Source organism: Halichoerus grypus, chromosome 1 (assembly GCF_964656455.1).
Source record: "Halichoerus grypus chromosome 1, mHalGry1.hap1.1, whole genome shotgun sequence".
Taxonomy (NCBI): domain Eukaryota; kingdom Metazoa; phylum Chordata; class Mammalia; order Carnivora; family Phocidae; genus Halichoerus; species Halichoerus grypus.
Window position 1 is genome coordinate 139,265,401 of NC_135712.1, and position 19,442 is coordinate 139,284,842.

The 19,442-nt window shown below is 40.2% G+C and overlaps 1 protein-coding gene across 11 annotated transcripts in view; it reads right to left on the reverse strand.

Annotated features, from left to right (window-relative positions):
- The window catches only part of NEK10 (NIMA related kinase 10), a 239,037-nt gene that overhangs the window by 15,123 nt on the left and 204,472 nt on the right, over nt 1-19,442 (reverse strand). For 4 of the 11 annotated variants that reach the window (XM_078072515.1, XM_078072550.1, XM_078072522.1 and 1 more), the window contains 3 exons: nt 18,674-18,703; nt 16,726-16,826; nt 7,399-7,509 (listed from right to left, as the gene is read on the reverse strand). In XM_078072515.1, coding sequence (XP_077928641.1) covers nt 7,399-7,509; nt 16,726-16,826; nt 18,674-18,703 — 242 coding nt within the window. Of the gene's footprint in view, nt 1-7,398; nt 7,510-15,436; nt 15,543-16,725; nt 16,827-18,673; nt 18,704-19,442 lie in introns of those variants that run through there. The other 7 variants (XM_078072551.1, XM_078072543.1, XM_078072518.1 and 4 more) reach the window with 4 other exon arrangements.

A 19,442-nucleotide genomic window follows, 5' to 3' on the forward strand; every position in this document is an offset into this window, starting at 1 on the left:
GTGCCACGCACAGATCTAAACAATGAAAACAACTAATGGTGGCCAAAAATTGTACTCTTGGAGCTTACTGCCTAATTAAGGAGGAATATAGCTGTGAAATATCAACCTGAATATATGTGAAATTGCAACTGTGCTGAATGCATTGAAGGATGGGCCTGTGGTTCTAGGAGGTAACGGGCAGGTTTAACTTAGACAGGAACGGCTTTCCTGAAAAAATGACACTTAACGCTGAGAGCTGAAAGAATGAGTCAAGGATGGAGAGGGAAGATCTTGAAAAGCAGGAACACAAGCATTTGCAAAGACTCAGGAGGAGGCTGCATGGTGGACCGACGGTACCTGTGGCTAGTATGAGACCACAAAGAACAAGAGAGGTATGAGAGGTGGGCCGGGCTTGGACCAAAAGGGACCGGGAATACTGTGGGGACGATATGGCAGTTTATACTTCGAGCCCCTGAACAGCTTTCTGTGTGTCTGTGTGGGTGCGTGTGCGACACGGTCAGATTCCCGTTTTGAAAGATCACTCTGACAACAGTCTGCATGGGGCTGGGGATGTCAGGGTGGATGCAGACCAGAGGAGGCTCCTGTGAATAATGCGGGCCTAGAAAGCTGGATGTCAGGGTTTAAACTGTGGGGCAGGAAACTGGAGGCTTCTAAGGTTTTTTGGTATGCTAAAAAAAAAAAAAAAAAAAGCCGGTGTTTAGAAACTCAGTCCGGCAAGATGGATTGGAGAATTGGAGAACAGGGAGGTCAGCAAAGCAGCTATGACACTAACGTCAGAGAGAAGTTCTAAGACCTTGGACTAGGTGGTAGCCAAGAGGAAGATCGAGTACCCTCCCAGGAGCTCCTACAGCCACGTATTGAGTACTTAAACATTCTAGACACATTGGATGTTCTGTTTGGTTCCTATAACTACCTCTAAGGTAAGCATTATCTCAGGTTTACAGATGGGGACACTGAAAAGGGATTTGCTCAAGGATCATAGCTAGTAAGTGGCAGAACCAGGGCTGTAACCCAGGGCTATAACATCAAAGGGCAAGCAAAACCGCCTACATGAAGAAGATGCTCAGGTGTTAATGACTTATGGGACAAAAGAAATAACGTGGAGCAGCAGAACATGACTGCAAGGTTTAAAGACTGAGCAGACGGAAAACGTGCCTGCCGTGATAGCAATGCAGACATAGGAAGGAAGAAGAAGGTGGTGAGTCCAACTCTGGACACACCAGATAGGCAAGAAAAGGCTCAGCCCATAGAGGGAATATGGATGCTACCACAGAACGGTTCGGAGCAGCAATCCCTGCGGTGGGCCAGTGCCTTGTGGGCCCTCTCCTGCCTCGCAAACATTCAGCTTAGAGGGGTACTCCCATCTTTGGCATATATGTTCTCTTTGGAAGAATGCTTAAGACCCTCCTTCTGAACTGACATCAAAGGGCTCCCCTGCTCTGAATAAACATCTACAGTTCTAAAGAGCAAATGACCGTACACACTTTTGAACTAAAGCCAAGCAAATATTAAAGAGAACAGACTGCATCACTGTTACTACCCCTCTCCCCCAAAACTCACTGATTTTGAGCAAGTATTGAGCAATTTTAGCACTTCATCGTTCAACTGAGAATCTAGTACTTTTTAGGCCAAACCTAAATGAGAAACAAAAACTGTAATCTTCATTAAATTCCCCAAACTGTATCTTCTCTTCCATGTTATAAAATAAGGCTATCTTTGCTGCAGAACAACTACACCAATTGTTTGCAATTTAATCAGTTGAGGTAGAAAAGAAATGAAACAGCGTAAATGAAATTAGGTGCCAGAAGTGAGAAAATTTTTAACGTGCCACATCACACGTCACTCACCAGTCCTCTGATCTTTTTTCCTTTAGATTTTCCTGTTCTGTTCGACTGAGTTCTAACACGTTAAGACATAATATATTGTCTTATTTTTCATCTTTTCTAACCTCGAGCTCCTTTCTTTTTTATTAGTTTTTTATAGGCCACTTTGTTAACAGACATGTCCAGTATTTATACTCACTTTTCTCCGATACGTAAGCACCCACACATGTATGCATGGGCACCTTCACAGGGATGGTCCATCATCCGTGTCCATGTGATGCACATCGCATCCCCACTTTCACCCCTACTTCCCCCGGAAGCAGCCTTGCTGCTGAGCCGTTTACATTTCCACCAAAGACCGTCTTTCTAACAAAGAATTCCAAAACTAAACATCGGCTGGAAAACCACTGTTCTATGCTATTTACAACCACAAGCTCATCCTCCCAGGACCTCCGTTCAGACACTGAAGGTGGTATCCAGGGAGAAGATGAATAGTAGTGGCCTGACCCTGCTGGGCAGGACAGCCCTGCTCTAGGAACTTCTCCACTCGGTCCAAACAGGTTGGTGCTGGGCACTGCTGATTTATGATGCCTCCATGGGGCCCTGACAAGGGCTAGGCAAATATAAGGCGTAATTATGATGTGCATCAAAAGACATTAATGAAAGCATGAGGAGAGGAGCAATCTGCTAACTGGAAAAGAGCCCGAAACCTGGAGTTAGGAATTAAAGAGACTGCCAGCTCCTGAATAAGGTAAGCTTGCCCTTGCCAAGCTGAGTTGAAGTATAGAGATTAGGAACCAAAGAGAAGTGCTCGCCTTTCCTTGTAATTTCTTTATTTAAGAATGTGTCATTTTTCCTATAGAATTCCCCAGTCTGGATTGCCTGCTTATCCCCATGGGGTCATTGCACATGTTCTCTCGACCCATGTGTCTGCTACAGGTGCGTAGCTAGAGGTAGAGCAGGGTTGGTAAACTTCTTCGGTAAAGGGTCAGATAGGAAATACTGAGAGATTTACAGGCCGTGTTGTCTCTGTCACGGCCACTCAACTGTGCCTAGAAGGTGAATGCGACCATAGGCAATACTGTGAGTGAAGGCAAGTGGTTGTGTTCCAGTAACTTTGTTTCCAAAAACCACAGTCTGCCCACTTCCAATATAGAGGCTTCCTCGGATGCAGATCCAAGCCTTTAGCGAATATACTTCATAGATGGTACTGCACGTCCATCAGGAGGCATATAACGTCTGGCTGCCCCTCTTTTTGTGACATTAGCAAGCCCTTGGGGATGATGTCTAGATCCGTTATTAGAGGCTGCAGAATGGCGACGATTTTTATTCCTCTGGTTCTTATTAGCTGAAGGACTACTTTAATGAGAAACTTCCCCTCATCAATTTAGTTACCCTGGGATAGAATTCATAAGGCAACGGCAGAATAAATGTTTGATTCTTTCCTTTTGTAAATAATTTTCAAAATAATGAGTTGGTTACTTAGCATCCTCCAAAGGAAACCAATGAGGGATTTTTCTTTTTCTGTCATGAACTCTTAGATGTAAACTTTAGCTAATGCTTTCAATCTATTGCAGTTATTATTCTTATTGATGCTCTAATTATTCAATAGATAGCCAGTGGGAGCCTCTTTAAGTTGGTTCCTGAGGTCCTTTTGACACATCCTCAGCTATCCTTGATGGCATCCTCACTACACGACCTACTATGTCAAGACTTTCCACCTAATCTTTTAGCCCCTGCTCTCAGCTGTATCTCCGGGGCTCCACGGGTGCTAAGGGAGCTCACTGCTGCTTGCTTAGTTTCTAGACAACTTAGTGAAAATATTAGGAAATACGTGTATTTTTTAAAAAGATTTATCATGAATTCATACTCATTCATACTGGGATTTCCAATTCTAATTTGAATTAATATATTCCATCTTGTTTCTGTTTCTCCTTTCTCCCATGCCGAAAATCCTAGTTTCCCAAAACACTATACAATTACTCACATGTTTTATTCCCCTCGAATTTTTAGCCAAGGTTGAGCAGATTGGACCGCAGATCAGCTTAGGTAAGTCATAAATAAAGAGCTTAGTTTCTTAGGAAACAGCTTTTCTATTATTTCACTCTTCTATATATCCTGCTGGGTCTCAGGCCATTCATCAGAAGGCACAATCATCCCATAATGATTCCTCAAACTGGAGACATGGAGTCCCTGGATTTCAGGACAAATTTCAGAGGGGAAGTGGAAATCAAATGCATTTTATGAACTATCACTGCTTGCTTCTTCCACAGCCCTGGGGTGGGTGACTGTGTTAGTCAAAAGCTAATAGGCCACTCCACCGAGATTATACAGGGGATGAAAAATTCATTTCTGAACAAAAATTGTCACAAACAAAAGATTAGACCAGAAAGGGAGGAAAAACAGAGGCCACAGACTCTTCTCATTTGTGTTTAGATGAGGGCAGGAGGGCTTCTTTTTATATCCATATAAAAATATATAAATATAATATATGCCAATATATGTCATATAATATGTTATACACATCAATAAAGAATAGAACCGATACAGACTATATTATACAGAATATATTTATCAACATAGAATATATTCTATATTCAACAATCATACATTGAGCTCTATCATGTGCCAGGCACTGTGCAAGACTGCAGGTAATCAAAGATGAATATAACACACTCACTGCCTTTGGGGGAAACAGAAATGAAAGCTAGATAAAAAGCTATTTAAAACACAACAATGTGAGTGAAAAAGTGCCTGAAGCACAGAGAAAGGGGAGATTGATTCTGAACAGGGAAAATCGAGGGAGATTTTTATGGAGAAGCTGACCTCTCGGTTCAGTGGTGGAGAATAGGAAGCATGTTAATATTCCAGGCAGAAAATCTGTTTCGTGCGCAGGAGGGGAGGCCTGTGCACCATGATGGTATGAACCACCATGAGCTTGTAATTATCAGAGAAGGGGAACATAGCATTCCTCACAGGAGAATTTAATCTGCCTCCAAACAACACTGAACAGAAGGCTAAGTCTATGCCCCCTTGAGTTCCCTCACCCAGGCTCCCCGAACGCCCTCTACCACGCCATTAATCCCTTTCCACTCCCCAGACCAAGGACAGCAGGTACGTGCCCCGAGAGGTGCCGCCACTGTACAGGGAAGGCCAACAAGGCAGGTGGGGCCATTCTAACAAAAGAGAATCTTTTTTCTATCAGGAGAGACAAGAAACACAGCAAGGAAGGGATGCAAACCAGTAAACCTCAGTAACAAAAGAGCAAGTGATCTGCTTTAAGGACATGCACGGGTGGAAGATCAGCCTCAGGGGAAGAGTTGGAGGCCCCTCTGTGCATCGGACAGCTTGCTGCGGGCACTTTCATCTCTTAAAGCTGGGGTTTCTGTCAAAATAAATTTGTGTACAAACTGGATTATTCCGCATATCATTTTAATAAGAATATTAAAACCTAGCAATATGTAATATTTTCATGGGATATTTGAACCTCTGTCTTCCTAAAACATATTTATTGGTACTCATGGTACAATATGTAAATATCATAAAACAAATATCCACAGTCTCATCCACTTGTTTTGAGCTCCTCGAGCTTTATTTCTTGGCCTGATTTGCCAACACAACCTGTGAAAGAAATTGTGCTCTTTCATCTCTGATGATGTAGGGTTTCTGTTTTGTTTACCTGCCGCTGTCTCTCTTTTCCCATCTCCTGTTTGTGTAGGTGCAGACGTCACGGAGGTAAGGCAACAGAGCAAACACACTGTTTGCATTTCTTACCAAAGAGCCCATCATACTGCCTGGATAAGGAGTACATTTATGCTTAAGACTAGATCCATGAAAAGGAGAAAGAAACTTTAAAGAAAAAGTTCATTGGCCACATGACTGTTTCAAAGTTTAAGTGGATGATAAAATAGATAGATAGATAGATAGATAGAGAGAGAGATAGATAGATGATAGATAGATGATAGATAAAAATGGGAGCAGGCCCAAACTGCTTGGGCCTCAGGTCTTTCCGGGACAGGAGAAGGGGAGCTTGTGACCACCTCCAAGGGCTTATGGAAATGGCTGCCGGCCAGGACAAAGGGATTTCCTGTCATCAAGTGGTCCTAATTAGGAATAAATAATTTTCCTTCTGTCTGGTTGATTTAACTTCTTTGTGATTTAGTTTTTGTGTGTGTGAATAGAAATATTGACTAACACCTGAGGTCTAGGAGATTATAGAATGTCGAAGATGGAAAGAAGCTTAGAAATACAGTTGGCCCTTAAGTAGCACGGTTTTGAACTGCATGGGTCCACTTATATGTGGATTTCTTACAGTACAGTACTATAAATGTATTTTCTCCTCATGATTTCCTCAGTATCTTCTTATTTCTAGCTCACTTTATTGTAAAGAATACAGTATGTAATATATAACATACAAAATGTGTGTCAATCCCCTAGTTAGGCTATTGGCAAGCCTTCTGGTCAATAGTAAGCAGCTAGTAGTTAAGGTTTTGGGGAGTCAAAAGTTATACAAAGATTTTCAGGGCACCTGGTCGGCTCAGTCCGTTAAGTGTCTGACTCTTGGTTGTGGCTCAGGTCATGATCTCATTGGTCTTGAGATCAAGGCCTGAGGCTGGCTCCACCCTCAGCGGGGGATCTGCTTGAGACGCTCCTCCCTCAACTTGTGTATGCTAATGCTCTCTCTCTCTCTCTAAAATGAATAAATAAATCTTTAAAAAAAAGATTTTCAGCTGTGCGGGAGCAGGGGATCAGTGTCCAATCCCCATGTTGTTCAACGGTCAACAGTGGTTCATTCCACCCTCGTAGGTGATCAAAATCACAGCTTCAGATGGTTAAACGACTTGTTCAGAGTGGCACAGCTCAATTTAGAGGTTTGTTGGAGAACATTCTAATAAAATATTGGAGTAGAATTCTCTTTAAAAAGGCTAAAATATATTTTTTAATTAAAGATATTTAATAACATTTATTCTTAGGAAAACATGCGATCGTACCAAAAGAACTTTCTATTAATCTTCTGAGGTGATGGCCACAGAAATAAAGGTGAGAAAATCAGAGGCAAAGACATCCTCAATTTCGTATCATACGCAGTGCCATGGTCTGAATGTTTGCATCCCCTTAAATTCCTATGCTGAAACCTACCCCCCAGGTGATGGTATCGGGAGGCAGGGTCATTGCAAGGTAATTAGGCCATAAGGAGAGAGCTCTCATGGAAGTGCTCTTACAAAAAGTGCCCTTATACAGAGGCCCCAGACAGTTTCCTTGCCTCCTTCGCCACATGACCACAGGAGAAGTCACAAGTCCGTAACCGGGAAGAGGGCTTGTACCAAACCTGACCGTGCTGGCACCTTGATATTGGACTTCCAGCTTCCAGAACTGTGAGCAATCTCTGCCATTTATAAACACCCCAGTTTATGGTGTCTTTTTTATAGCAGCTTGAAAGGACTAAAACAAACTAGGATAACATCCTTTAATAGAGGATAGAGCTTAAAGTACAAAGCGGAGAAGGTGTAAAATGTAACTCTTCTGATGTGTTTTTGTTAGCCAAAGAAGAATTCCTAGATGTCAAATACTGTACCTTTTTAATTTCAGATTTCAAATTGCAAGGGTTACTCTGCTGGCTGAAGAGGGATTTCTTGAATCTCTCTATAACCCTTCTTTTCAAATTGTGGTGCAAAGCTGGAGGAAGCTGCATAAAATGAGAAAACAATTATTATAAGCAAATTGTTATCACTGCACAGATGACTCCCAGGAAGCATTTACTGAGGGTCAGTGTAACAATATAATTCAACAGGACTAAATAAAAATATAAATTTCACTCCAAATAGCATGACAAGGTGTGATAATTTTTCATTCCACAATCCAGAAGAAATATATTACTCTTCTCTCTCTCAAAAGGCTGCTTATATTTATCCTATTGTTCTTTAATTTTATTGGTATTATTTTTCATATAACAACTAAATTGCACATATAAATTGAATTTGGTAAAGAAGAGACTTCACAAGGAAGGATGTATTCTATCAGATGTTTAGGTGTTTACATCATGCCCAGAATTTTGCTAAACACCCTAAGCAAGGCCCTTGTCTTGAAGGATCTGATACTTTAGAACAGGAAGTACCTATCTGCATTACTACCTAGTCAGATGTCTCTCTGTGAATGCTCCTGAATATTCACATGGAGAGAGATCAGATGGTAGGGACCAATTTTGTAAAGAAGAAAAGAATGAATGAGTATACACTGGGGCTGGGCCAGGATGAGTTGGGTTTAATAACTTAGTAGAAAGTCACTTTAAAATCTTAGAAAATATGGTGATTGGATGAAACCGGGGATTTAAAAAAATTGATTTTGTAGTGCTTTGCAGTTGAATTTATACAAGGACACCAAAGATCCTGAAAAGCACAGAGGGATGAAGTAAAGTTTGGGAGAAGGAGAAGAGAGCAAAGAAATAGCGCCAGAATGATAAGGGGCCTCAGAGTGCAAATAACATCTGGTTTGTTTAAAATATGAAGAGGACCTGGAAGGAGATGAAAAAGAACCAGTAAGAACAAAGATGGCTAAGTGGGAAGGAAAACGTGGTAGTAGGCGCTCTCAAGATTAAAAGCAAAACCAAACAAATCAAACAAACAAATAAAAAAAACAAGAATATAATTCAAAGTTCACATCAAAAGAAAGAGCAATGTGGTAGTGACAATTATTGACCCACCCAACTCCATTTTTCTATGCTCTCTTATAGTTTAGGTTTGGTGCCATGTGACTACTTTGGGCCAATGAAAATGATAGATGTCACTCTGAGGACGAAGAGATGCAAAGCCAGTATGCTTCCTCCATCCCTGTCTACCCTGGGCAAGGAGCTTGGATTCCACCCACTCCAGATGGTACAGCCATAAGATGGAGGAGGGCCACCTGACCTGTCTAACTTTAGCTAAGTGAGACACGAACCTCTATTGTATCAAGCAAAGAGATTTCAGGACATATCTGTTAGTATGATATAACTTACCATATCCCGGCTAATACAAGAAATGTCTATTCATTCAAGCTTCATGAAGCAGGGAATGTATAAAATAGGTACTAGAGAAATGAATAGGGTTAATGGGGGCTCACAACTGCTGATTTTATAGCCAAAGGAAAACTATTCATCAGTCTAAACACAATAGAATATGGGGTCCATTAATAAGCACTGTAATGCTATAAACAGAAAAACAACATAATTGAAATATGTTTTAACAATGCATCTATAATCCTACTCAGTCCTTTGACTTTGTTTGAGTCAAAGCAGGCTTAATTGCAGAGGAACCAAGACTCTACTGGAAGGTCTGAAGCCCTTTAGTATACTCTCAAAGGTTCTGTAAGTTGACAGCACTGAATCTCTACTGAGCTCTTTTTATGTCAATACTACAGCATTCTTGTACCTTGCTCCAGATGTAATCACTCTCCCTATCCCCAGCAAATAGTCATAATTATTGCTGTCCTTTTACATGGAATGAAAAGGGAAATAAAGAAATGTGGAGAGAGAGAGGGAGAGAAACAGAGAGAGACAGAGAGAGATTTCTTGGCATTAATGAGCAAAGAGTTGGAAGACAGATGAGAAGGAAAATGAGTATACATGATATATGTGTGCATGAGAGATTAGCAAAAGTGGAATGAGGTTAACTTAAAAGGAAGACCAGACAAGGAAGGGAAGGGTTATTTGCACACTTTCCTAGCAAGGGAATTGGTTAGAGAGGAGGAGGGACGGGAGAAGCGCCTGGAGATACCTTTTGGGATTTGGTAATTCCCTACTGTTAGACCCTGGAAGTTGCCACTTCCCTAAATCAAACACCAGAGGGCAGTGTTGGCCCAGGACCGTCTAGTTGCTGCCTTGCATGATTCTGATTGCCAAAGAGAAAGGCAGAAGCAAGCCTTCTCTGATACACCTAATTGCACAGCCAACTTTGAAGGCGTGAAGTACCAGTGGGTCCACAGGTTCCTTAAAAAGAGACTTACCCCAACACTGGCAGCTATCAGTATCAGATTACTAATTCAAATATTCTTTTTTTTAACATCATTTAGTAGATTTATTGTCAATATGCACAGTATTATTTAGTTGGGTTTTCTTATTTTATTATGTTATGTTAATCATCATACATTATATCATTAGTTTTTGATGTAGTGTTCCATGATTCATTGTTTGTGTATAAACACCCAGTGCTCCATTCAGTATGTGCCCTCTTTAATACCCATCACGAGGTTAACCCATCCCCCCACCCCCTCCCCTCTAGAACCCTCAGTTTGTTTCTGAGTCCATAGTCTCTCATAGTTCGTCTCCCCCTCTGATTCCCCCCCCTTCATTTTTCCCTTCCTACTATCTTCTTCTTCTTCTTCTTTTTTTTTTTTTAACATATAATGTATTATTTGTTTCAGAGAGACAGGTCTGTGATTCATCAGTCTTACACAATTCATAGCGCTCAAATATTCTTAAAATCCTTGCTATTCATTCAACTTGATAAGCCTCTTGTTAACTTAGAATTGCTTTTATTGCTCCTGATTGCTTGAATTAATTCTCATAAAACCTTTCTTGGATAAGTTAACAGTCAACTAAAGATTCATACACAGGGCAGCATTAGAAAACTATTTTATCTTCTTGGAAAAATTGTCACTATAGACAGCACCCACCTTTAAAATTTTCATGGAAGAATTTAAAATTTTACACAGAATGATGACTCATGCATAGTTCAATTGCCGAAGATGTATGTTACTCTATTATATCTAAGGACTATAATACTGAGACTAGAATATTAATACCTGTGATTTGTATGTGCCAGTTACTATGATTACTCCTTTATGTGCATTATGTCACTTTTCTCCCCACAATAAACATATAAAGCAGGTACTATTTTATAGGTAAGGAAATCAGAGTTTAAAGACATTATGTAACATGCAAAGATATTTTCTGAGGTAGTGTGTCTTTTAACACAACCATTATCCTAGAGCAAACACCACCATAGCATTACTACAGTTTAGCACTTTATGAACACCTCTCATACTTTATTTCCTTTAGCACAATAGCCCCATAAGCTACCCAAATATTACTGATAAAGGAACTGATTTTAGAAAAGGCGAGTCTCTCAATGCCACCCATCTAAGAGCTTATTTTTTTGTTTGTTTTTACTATACCAAAGCCACAACAGAAAAAAATGAAATCTGATCTCTATGTTCTATACTAGAGTTTCTTGAACTTGCATTATATATGGATACTTTCTAAAGACACACTCTCTAGTGTCTCCAAGAATATGTCAGCAGACCATCAGTAGTTGAGAGGATGCCATTTGAAGTGACTTAAATAATATCTTACTATAAAAGCAAAATATTTTGATATATTACTGCTTAAAAGATTTCCCTAAATGCTAAATATATACTCAAAGATTATTATCAAAATAAATACACAAAATGTAAGCTTTCTTTTAGAATTTGCAAACCCCAAAAACACGAGTGCACTTAGATACATGGCTATACCCTAAATTCTATTTAATCTGTCCCCCTTGCCATTAGGAACCAGGAGACCCAAATAAGAGAAAGGAAGGATGGTTCTAGTTGCATCTATCACCACTGCTGAAAAAACCAGTATGTTTCACTGATGACAGTAGGTATTATAACTTCATCTGAGGCATAGCACATTGCTGTTCCCAGCCACATTTTTTTGTTTTGTTGGCAACAGTTGAGGTTAAGATGGCAGTCCAAAGGAGATCCACATAAACTCCCTGTTCGTTCTCTAGGAGACAGATGTTTAATTTTTTTAAAGTTGCTATATGCTGGTTTTCAAAGCATTTCTTTAACAAAGCAATCAAATCCTAAGTACATAATTAAATCCAGAGCTTCAGTTGGCTGCGTGGGTCTTACCTAAGCAATCACACAAAAAGACTCGTACTAAAAGGTAACATATGTACAGTGGTCACCTTAGGTGCCCAAGGATCGATTTTGGTTTCCAGCCATGGAAATGAACGAGGCATTTCATTCTCAGCTGACTGTTTTAAGATTACAATCTCAGTTTTGATAAAAACAGAGGTCAAACCAATGAAGACAGCATAAGGATTTTAACATCCTGCCTTTTAAAATAGTTGCTGTTAGATGATTTCCAAGATCCGTCTCCATGGAAACTGGATAGGAAAGGCCACCACCGGCCAAAAGTAAGCAGTTTCCCCTGTAAGGTTATCTGCGGTCGTCAGGAGGGACCTGGCCCTGCGATTCAGGGCGGCTATCACAGCCTAAGTCTGCAAGGGAGTTTGACTTGGAAATAAACATGCAGACAAGAAGAGTTGTTCGTTTGCCTGTTTGTTTGTTGATTCAGGTTTACTTCCAGCAGTTTTCCTTTGTAATTAGCAGACACAGAAAACTGATCTAGGTCTTTAACCTATAGCAAATATGATAGTATAATGTTTAGACTTTTTTTTTTTATCTCCTTTATTTGAAAGGCATTGACTTGGGTTAGCATTGTAATTTAAAGTTCCCCAAAGGGGAAACATTCCTTACTATTTGCAATGTCATAAACTTTCAAGTATTCTGGAAATACATTTTAAAAACCACAATGGTTACGTCTGAGCTTGTAGCAAGGAATGCTATCTTGCCAAAAAATATGAAATCATTTGTTATGCTGGCAGTGTGAGAGCATAATAATAAGATATTTATAATCACTTCATTCTTGCTTTAACATACTTTGAAATCCAATAAGGAAATGGAATACAGCCATTAAAAAGTTTTTTATTACATAAAAATTAGCAAGACAGGCATATGGAAACTATATTTAAATTTCAGAGCCTATTTTCTCTCAATTTAGTAGTTAAGCATTGAGGTAACCAATAAGCTATTTAAAGTTATTTCCTTAACACTCAAGTTAAGAATGCTTCCCCATATTTCTAATTCAGCATTTAAATGGAAATGCATTTTTGAATATGTTTACTCAATAGAGGTATAGCAGATTATGTTTTGATTTATTAACCAATTTTCCACATCCCCCTCATATTGCTGTGGACCCCTGCGTCCTCTTTCATTTAATCAGTAGACAATTCTGTGGGATTGCCTAAGGGAAAGGCTGACAGCAGAAAATGGAGGAAAAAATAATCAATTTCAGACTCTTGAATCTCAGAAGGCTAGCCCTCAGGGTGATTGAAAAGAATGCCTGATTTGGGGGAAAATGTGATAGATAAGAGCCAGGCCTGGGAAAAGTCAAAGGGAAAGCTGTGAGAACTCAAGAGGTGGGCAGGTCCCAAAGGTGGAAGCCCCCCTCCCCAGGCTGTGTGCCAGCCTCCCACGAGTTGCCTATCGGTTCCAGATCCACCCTTCAGCGCCCTGCATGTGATACTGGAATTTCTCCCTTGACAAGATGTTCAGCTCCATCAGGAGAGAGCACTGGAGGGATGCTGGAGGAGGATGGGGTTTGTTTTTCTGGTTCCAGGGATGCTCCTGCCTCGCCTCAGTCCCGCAGCACTGAGTGGTCAGCTGCAGTGGGGACCCCATGGGGTGCTCATCCCCAGGCAACTTCAGTGGGGCCAAGCTTGCAGGCAGCTTCCCAGAATGTTCCATGGAGCAGCACCTACCAGTGGGCAGCCTCCTCTGGTCCCATGGAGGGCATTTCCCAGTCTAAGCCTCATGTGCTGATTTCCAGAAAGTTCCACAGCAAGACACCTCACCATGGATGACTTGCCCCAGTCCCCCAGAGGAAGGCTTCCCTGCAGGTTTCTCTAGCACAGCATCTCAGTGGATTTCTCCGATCTTTCCAATGAGTTCTGGACCTCAGCCCAGAATGTGGTTTTCCTCTTCTATTTTGCTCCTTTCTTGGGTGCTCTGCGCCAGCCTTATAAGTAGCGACATTCTTATCTGCTCTTCCTATATTCTTTAGATATTCTTTCCCCCTCCTTTTTAAATAATACCCTGTTATTATTAATAATTTTTAAACAATTCTTTATATTAAATCTTCCCTGTTGAAATTACCATGTGATTTCTGTCTCCTATGTGGACCTTCACTGATACAGAGTGTTTCCAGGAAGGTCCCAGAAGAAGGACCCATACAGATGGGATTTGGGAATTGGTTTGATGGTACCCTTGGAAGTGAGCCCAGTGCTGAGTTTTGCCATAGGACCTAGGATGCAGGTAACCCATGGCATGCAGTGGCATCACAATTAATCACGGTCTCACCGAGGTAAAGAGCCAACTGAAGCAAGTGCCCTGGAAGTTCCTGTGGCTGCCACACCTGGCTGCTAGGCAGTATGAAGACTACAAGGACTGAGTTAGGGGATGCATTCTTCAAAGTGCATCCGAGCACTTAGAAAAAATATGACAAGCTTGGGTCCTTTAACTCTCGGTTCAAGTCATAGGCTAAGACCCAGAGAGATTCCATGATAGCCTTAAAAGAGCCTGTTATTTCTTGCTACCACAGCCTGATACATCTGATAATCAAATACAAATATAATTGGGAGGGTTGTTAAATCACAATGTCAGTTAAATGCACACTGTGCCAAGTTTCTCATGTGAAAGTTAGGAAAAAGAATGGGATCCTAAGACTTGAAATAGGGACATTTTGCTGGATCCAGATAAAACTGACAATCTTGAAATTCAAGTCATCCAGAGCTATCCTTGCCAGCAAAAGTAGCTTGTCACTCTGTGTCTGAGACGTCAAGCCTTCTTTGGCTTGAAAACTCTACACCAACCTATCTGGGGCAGATGAAGAGTGATATCTTAAAAAGGAATGCTTATTCCTCATAAGGCCCCCAACAATGAGGCTCAAGTCCATTACTAGAGTCATAACTCAATATGATTCTGGGGAACTGGTACATACTATGACCCAGGAGGAAAAAGCTTACCCATCAAAAGAATCGCAAGACTTTGCTATTATATATCAGCAGCAACCCAGAGAACGTGTGTGGTAGATTCTAAGGGTTTTAGGCCAAGAAGGGTGAAATACAGCACTAGATCAGGCTGAATTCATTCAAATGGGTGCCCTTACTATAGAGTTCAGATTTCATGTGTTAGTCGTGCAGCTGAAGGTAACTGCTTAATTGGATGGTGTACTACAACTTGAACTCAATGGTGGCCTATGTCTAATGGGGATAAAATGCCAGAGCTTCCTTGGTATGTGGAGGAGGGAATTCAAAGGCTCAGGGAGACAGGAATGCTGGGGTAGGTTTACCATGTATGACCTGCAGACTCACTCCCCAATTATGTTCAGCAAGAACACTCAGAAGCTACTCCTGTCACTAAGGCATTGAGAAATACATTAGAGAGGGGAGCACCAGCATCCTTAAAAACGTCTGTGGTTGCTTTCCTTTGTAAGCCAGGTACAACACTGGAAGTATAGGATTCCAGTGGGGATGATGTGATCCCACAAGAGCAAAAGCCAGTGACAGCACTTAACTAACAGTGACAAATTGGGAGTATTTACCATAAAGGGTGAGAAAGATGTACTGTTAATTAGGATGCCTTGGCCCACAGAGATCTTTGGTGGTGGTTAACTGACTAGGGTGTTCCTGGGAAGGAAATAGGTGGTCAGCTTACTAGAATATCCCTTCATCTAAATAACAGAAAAGAAACTCTAGGCCTGATAGACAAAACAAAACAAAACAAACAAACAAACAAACAAAACTGACCTGAGTTGCTGTTGCCACAGTGGAGAGTCACAGCCTCTCATACAGTTTCTAGACTTCAGTCAATTCAAAGACCCAAAGCCCTTGATTAGTGGGAAAGCTGGGACCCCTTTAAGAAGGGCCCAGAAACACTGCTGTAAGTATACACCATAAATTTTCCTCCAAGCCTTGCCCAAAGAGACCTGCAGCCATTTATTAGAGTGACATTTATTAGACATTATTATTATTAGAGTTCACTGGGGAGAAAGAAATACACAGGCTTCAGAGAAGACTGGACACTGGTTGTAAACTGGCACCAATTGCTAGTTTTATAATGCCACTGTGGTACACCAGTTGGCATGTATCTTTTGTTTATTTGCTTGCTTTTGGGGGGAGGTTAAGTGTATTAGCTCAGTATGACTTATAGTGGGCCCAGTTGGTCCACTGGTCTGGTGGTATTTCTCTTTAGTACTTGAAGGTATAATGGAATTGCCACAATTGGCAACTGACAGGATGGCCAGATTGGCTCTCTGGATCTTAGACTGAGGAAATGTTTATATGCTTTGCTCTTTGATATGTCTAAGTGCATAGAACAGTAGCACTTAATCGTAGGCACCTAATAATTGTATGTCAAACGAATGAATGAAAGAACTGCATAAGATGTGCAATCTTAAGCTCCAAAATACTCGTTACTTTCTTGTCCAAATGCTTACACTTCATCTACAAAAATTTCTTTTCTTATTAACAATAAGACTTCAGTCAGCTTTGGTAAATGAATATTCAAGTTGCTTATCATTAGACAGATTTCTGTATACAATTAATAGCCATTTTCTAACAGTGATTGCTTCCCTAGTAACAAGAGTCACTGAGATTTAGAAATAGGAAGTTTTAATAATCTCAGACCTTGTGTTTTCATTTCTCTTAGATGTTCTAGTTTTAACCCAGCATCCTCAGGATTAGTGAGTGGTCACTACTTTTCTTTCTTCTTTGTAGTGAAGCTGTGCAGAATCCAGCTCTGTCCCCACTTTCACCCCCACATTGAAGGGCCATTTGTGTTGAAGTTTATTTTTAGTGGGACACTGACAATGAAAGAATAGGTTAGGAATCACAGGGAAAACCTGCCATATTTGCTTTTTTTTTGCCCAATGACCTTTCCAGCCCTGCTAAGCCAAAATGTTCCCGAATATATGTAGTTGGAGAGGATAAAAATTAGCATTCATTCCAAGTGAAAGTTCCACAAAGTAGTTTTTCAACAATATTAGCATCAAACTCGTACTTAAGATGAAAAGGAAATAAAAAGCTAGTACACTGACCTGTGTGATGTAGATGATTTTGTGCAGCTGAATTAAGATCTGCTGAATAGGATCACTGATCTGTCGTACTTTCTTCTGGGACACAGCAATCCCTGCAGATGCTGTGGATGATAAATTCTGCAGTTAGTCAAGATCCTGGTTTTCTCTTTCAAAAGTGATATTAGTGAAAAATGATGTAAAATTCTGAAGAAAAAAAAAATTAAACTAAGATCCTTATTCTACCAATGAGATAACATGCAGAGACCCTGTAACACTTCAATATTTTACAATATGGGATGCAAAATTTCTTCCCTTTACTTATAAGACTTCTAAGTAAAATAACAATGTTACCTTTTATAACATCTAAAAGAATCTTGGAAATTTTGCCTGCAATTACATTAGGCTGCCAGGAGTCAGTGGTGCTTTGGATACTGTGGTCTTTGAAAAGCTGGGCTTCAGATACGTGCAGTTAACAGAACTATCAGGCTTTTAAATTTTAAAGTCTTTATGCCCTTAATACCATATTTTTAAAACTAATTTTATTAAAACTACTAATGCAAATGCTGAATAGGCAATCTCACAGAGCAAAAAACAAAAACAAGAACAGAAACAAACAAAAGCCAAAAATCAAAAAAAGTATAATTTGTAATAATCAAGGGTCTGAAAGTTATTGTAACCTTTGTTTATTACAAATTTTCACCTGGATTTTTCTCCAGGTCTAAATGAGACACATAACTTATCCTGAGTTCTTATCATTTAGCCACACCACTTTTCACAGTTTGAGGCTAGCTTGGTATCAAATTACATATGAGCTGCTTTCCCACCTTCACATGTCATAGCCACAAGTCGTCCATTCTTAAATTTGAGGAATAGAAAACTCCTTAAAGAAGTGGCCTAAACCTCTAGATTAGCCACTAGGCCACCTCTGACTCCTCTCACCCTCAGATCCACACTGGAGAAAATGGAGGAGAGACTTCAGATATGTGGATGTATAGAATCCTCCCCACCTCCCCCAGGTCCTCTTGCTCTTGCTCTTGCCCTTCCTCCGTGTGACCTATAGCATGATTTCTGCAAAAAGAAAAGCTCCAAAGTCCCTCTCTTCTTCCCTCCATGCCACCTTGAGCCTATATGAAGTTAAATGTGAATATAATCATAGCTTAGCAACAGCTAAAATTTTGAAAAATGATTCTTATATAAATGCTTTCTGAGGAAGCTTGCATATTTCACCATAAAAATTGTTTTCAAAACATTTAAAGAGAAAATTTAATGTGGTCATTAAAGGATTCAACCTATTTTATTATAAGTATGTGACAATTTATATTTAGGACACAAAAACACGAAAAAGAAAACAAATATAACATTTAAAGAAATATTATTTTCCTTACGGGCATCTTTACTTAGTTGAGAAATTCATATAAAAAATTATCCAGTTCCAGTTTATCTGTATTTAATATGTTGTTTAAATGTTTGAAATGTAAAGGATCTACCTCCCCTAGGCACTGTGTCTAACTCCTTTTAAGCATCAATTACTTGACCATTAGGATGATGTTTAATAAATTACCCTTAGGGTAAAAATGTGAAGGTCAGTCAGAAAGAATTAACGTAGCTCTAAAGTAGAAAACAGAATGCCGGAGTTATCTGCTCCAGTCCACACAGACGGACATGTGTACATATGTCAAATGTTCTACAGCAGCATTTCCTGTAGAAATGATTCTCAAAACGTAAGTGTTATACCGAAAACTACAGACTGCGTAATGCGGCCAAGACACTGTTGCTACAGGAACAGTAACTTCACATTTTCTGAAGCCGGAGGGTTGGATTTTTTGGATCACCTTTATGTTAACTACTTTATGTTTTTGAATATGTGGACTTGACATTCATAGTAACGAGTTAAAATCTCACAGCACGGCAGAGTGTTCCTAGATTGTGACGACATTTTGAGTGGGATATCACACGGGTTTGACTCTACCTTGCCACAAGAATGTGCTCATCTGTGGCCCTAAACACAAAAACAGAGACAGTTAGCTAGATGCCTATCTTCTGAACTACTCAATTATGCAAAGCAACTTAAAATTTTCTTAAGACCTTTTTTTTTTTTAAAGATTTTATTTATTTATTTGAGACAGAGAGAATGAGAGAGAGAGCACATGAGAGGGGGGAGGGTCAGAGGGAGAAGCAGGCTCCCTGCCGAGCAGGGAGCCCGATGCGGGACTCGATCCAGGGACTCCAGGATCATGACCTGAGCCGAAGGCAGTCGCTTAACCAACTGAGCCACCCAGGCGCCCTTCTTAAGACCTTTTGACCACGACTCTCTCAGTCCCACTAAATCTTTGCCTCTTAAAAATAGTTTTGATTGTTCATTCTCTAAAAAATCAATTTAAAAATGTTTAATTACACATGCCCATCATAAAACAAGCAAATGAACATAAAAACAAACCAGGTGTTACAGAAAGGGCTGGAGGGTCCCTGGAACCACCCCCCACCCCCCTTCGGCACCTCTGCGGAAGTAACCTTTGACATCAGCTTGGTGTGTTGCCTTCTGGTCCCTTTTCTATCCATTTACATATGAAACTGTGTACTTTCAGAACAGTATTTTTCAAACGGTGATTGAATCCTGAAAGCAGTTTAGTGGGTCATGACCAGCATTTTGATAAATGGAATGGAATGACATGGAATATGATAGAAAGATTTCAGAGTACATTGCATATAGTAAGGGTCCACTCAGTTGCGATATAAAA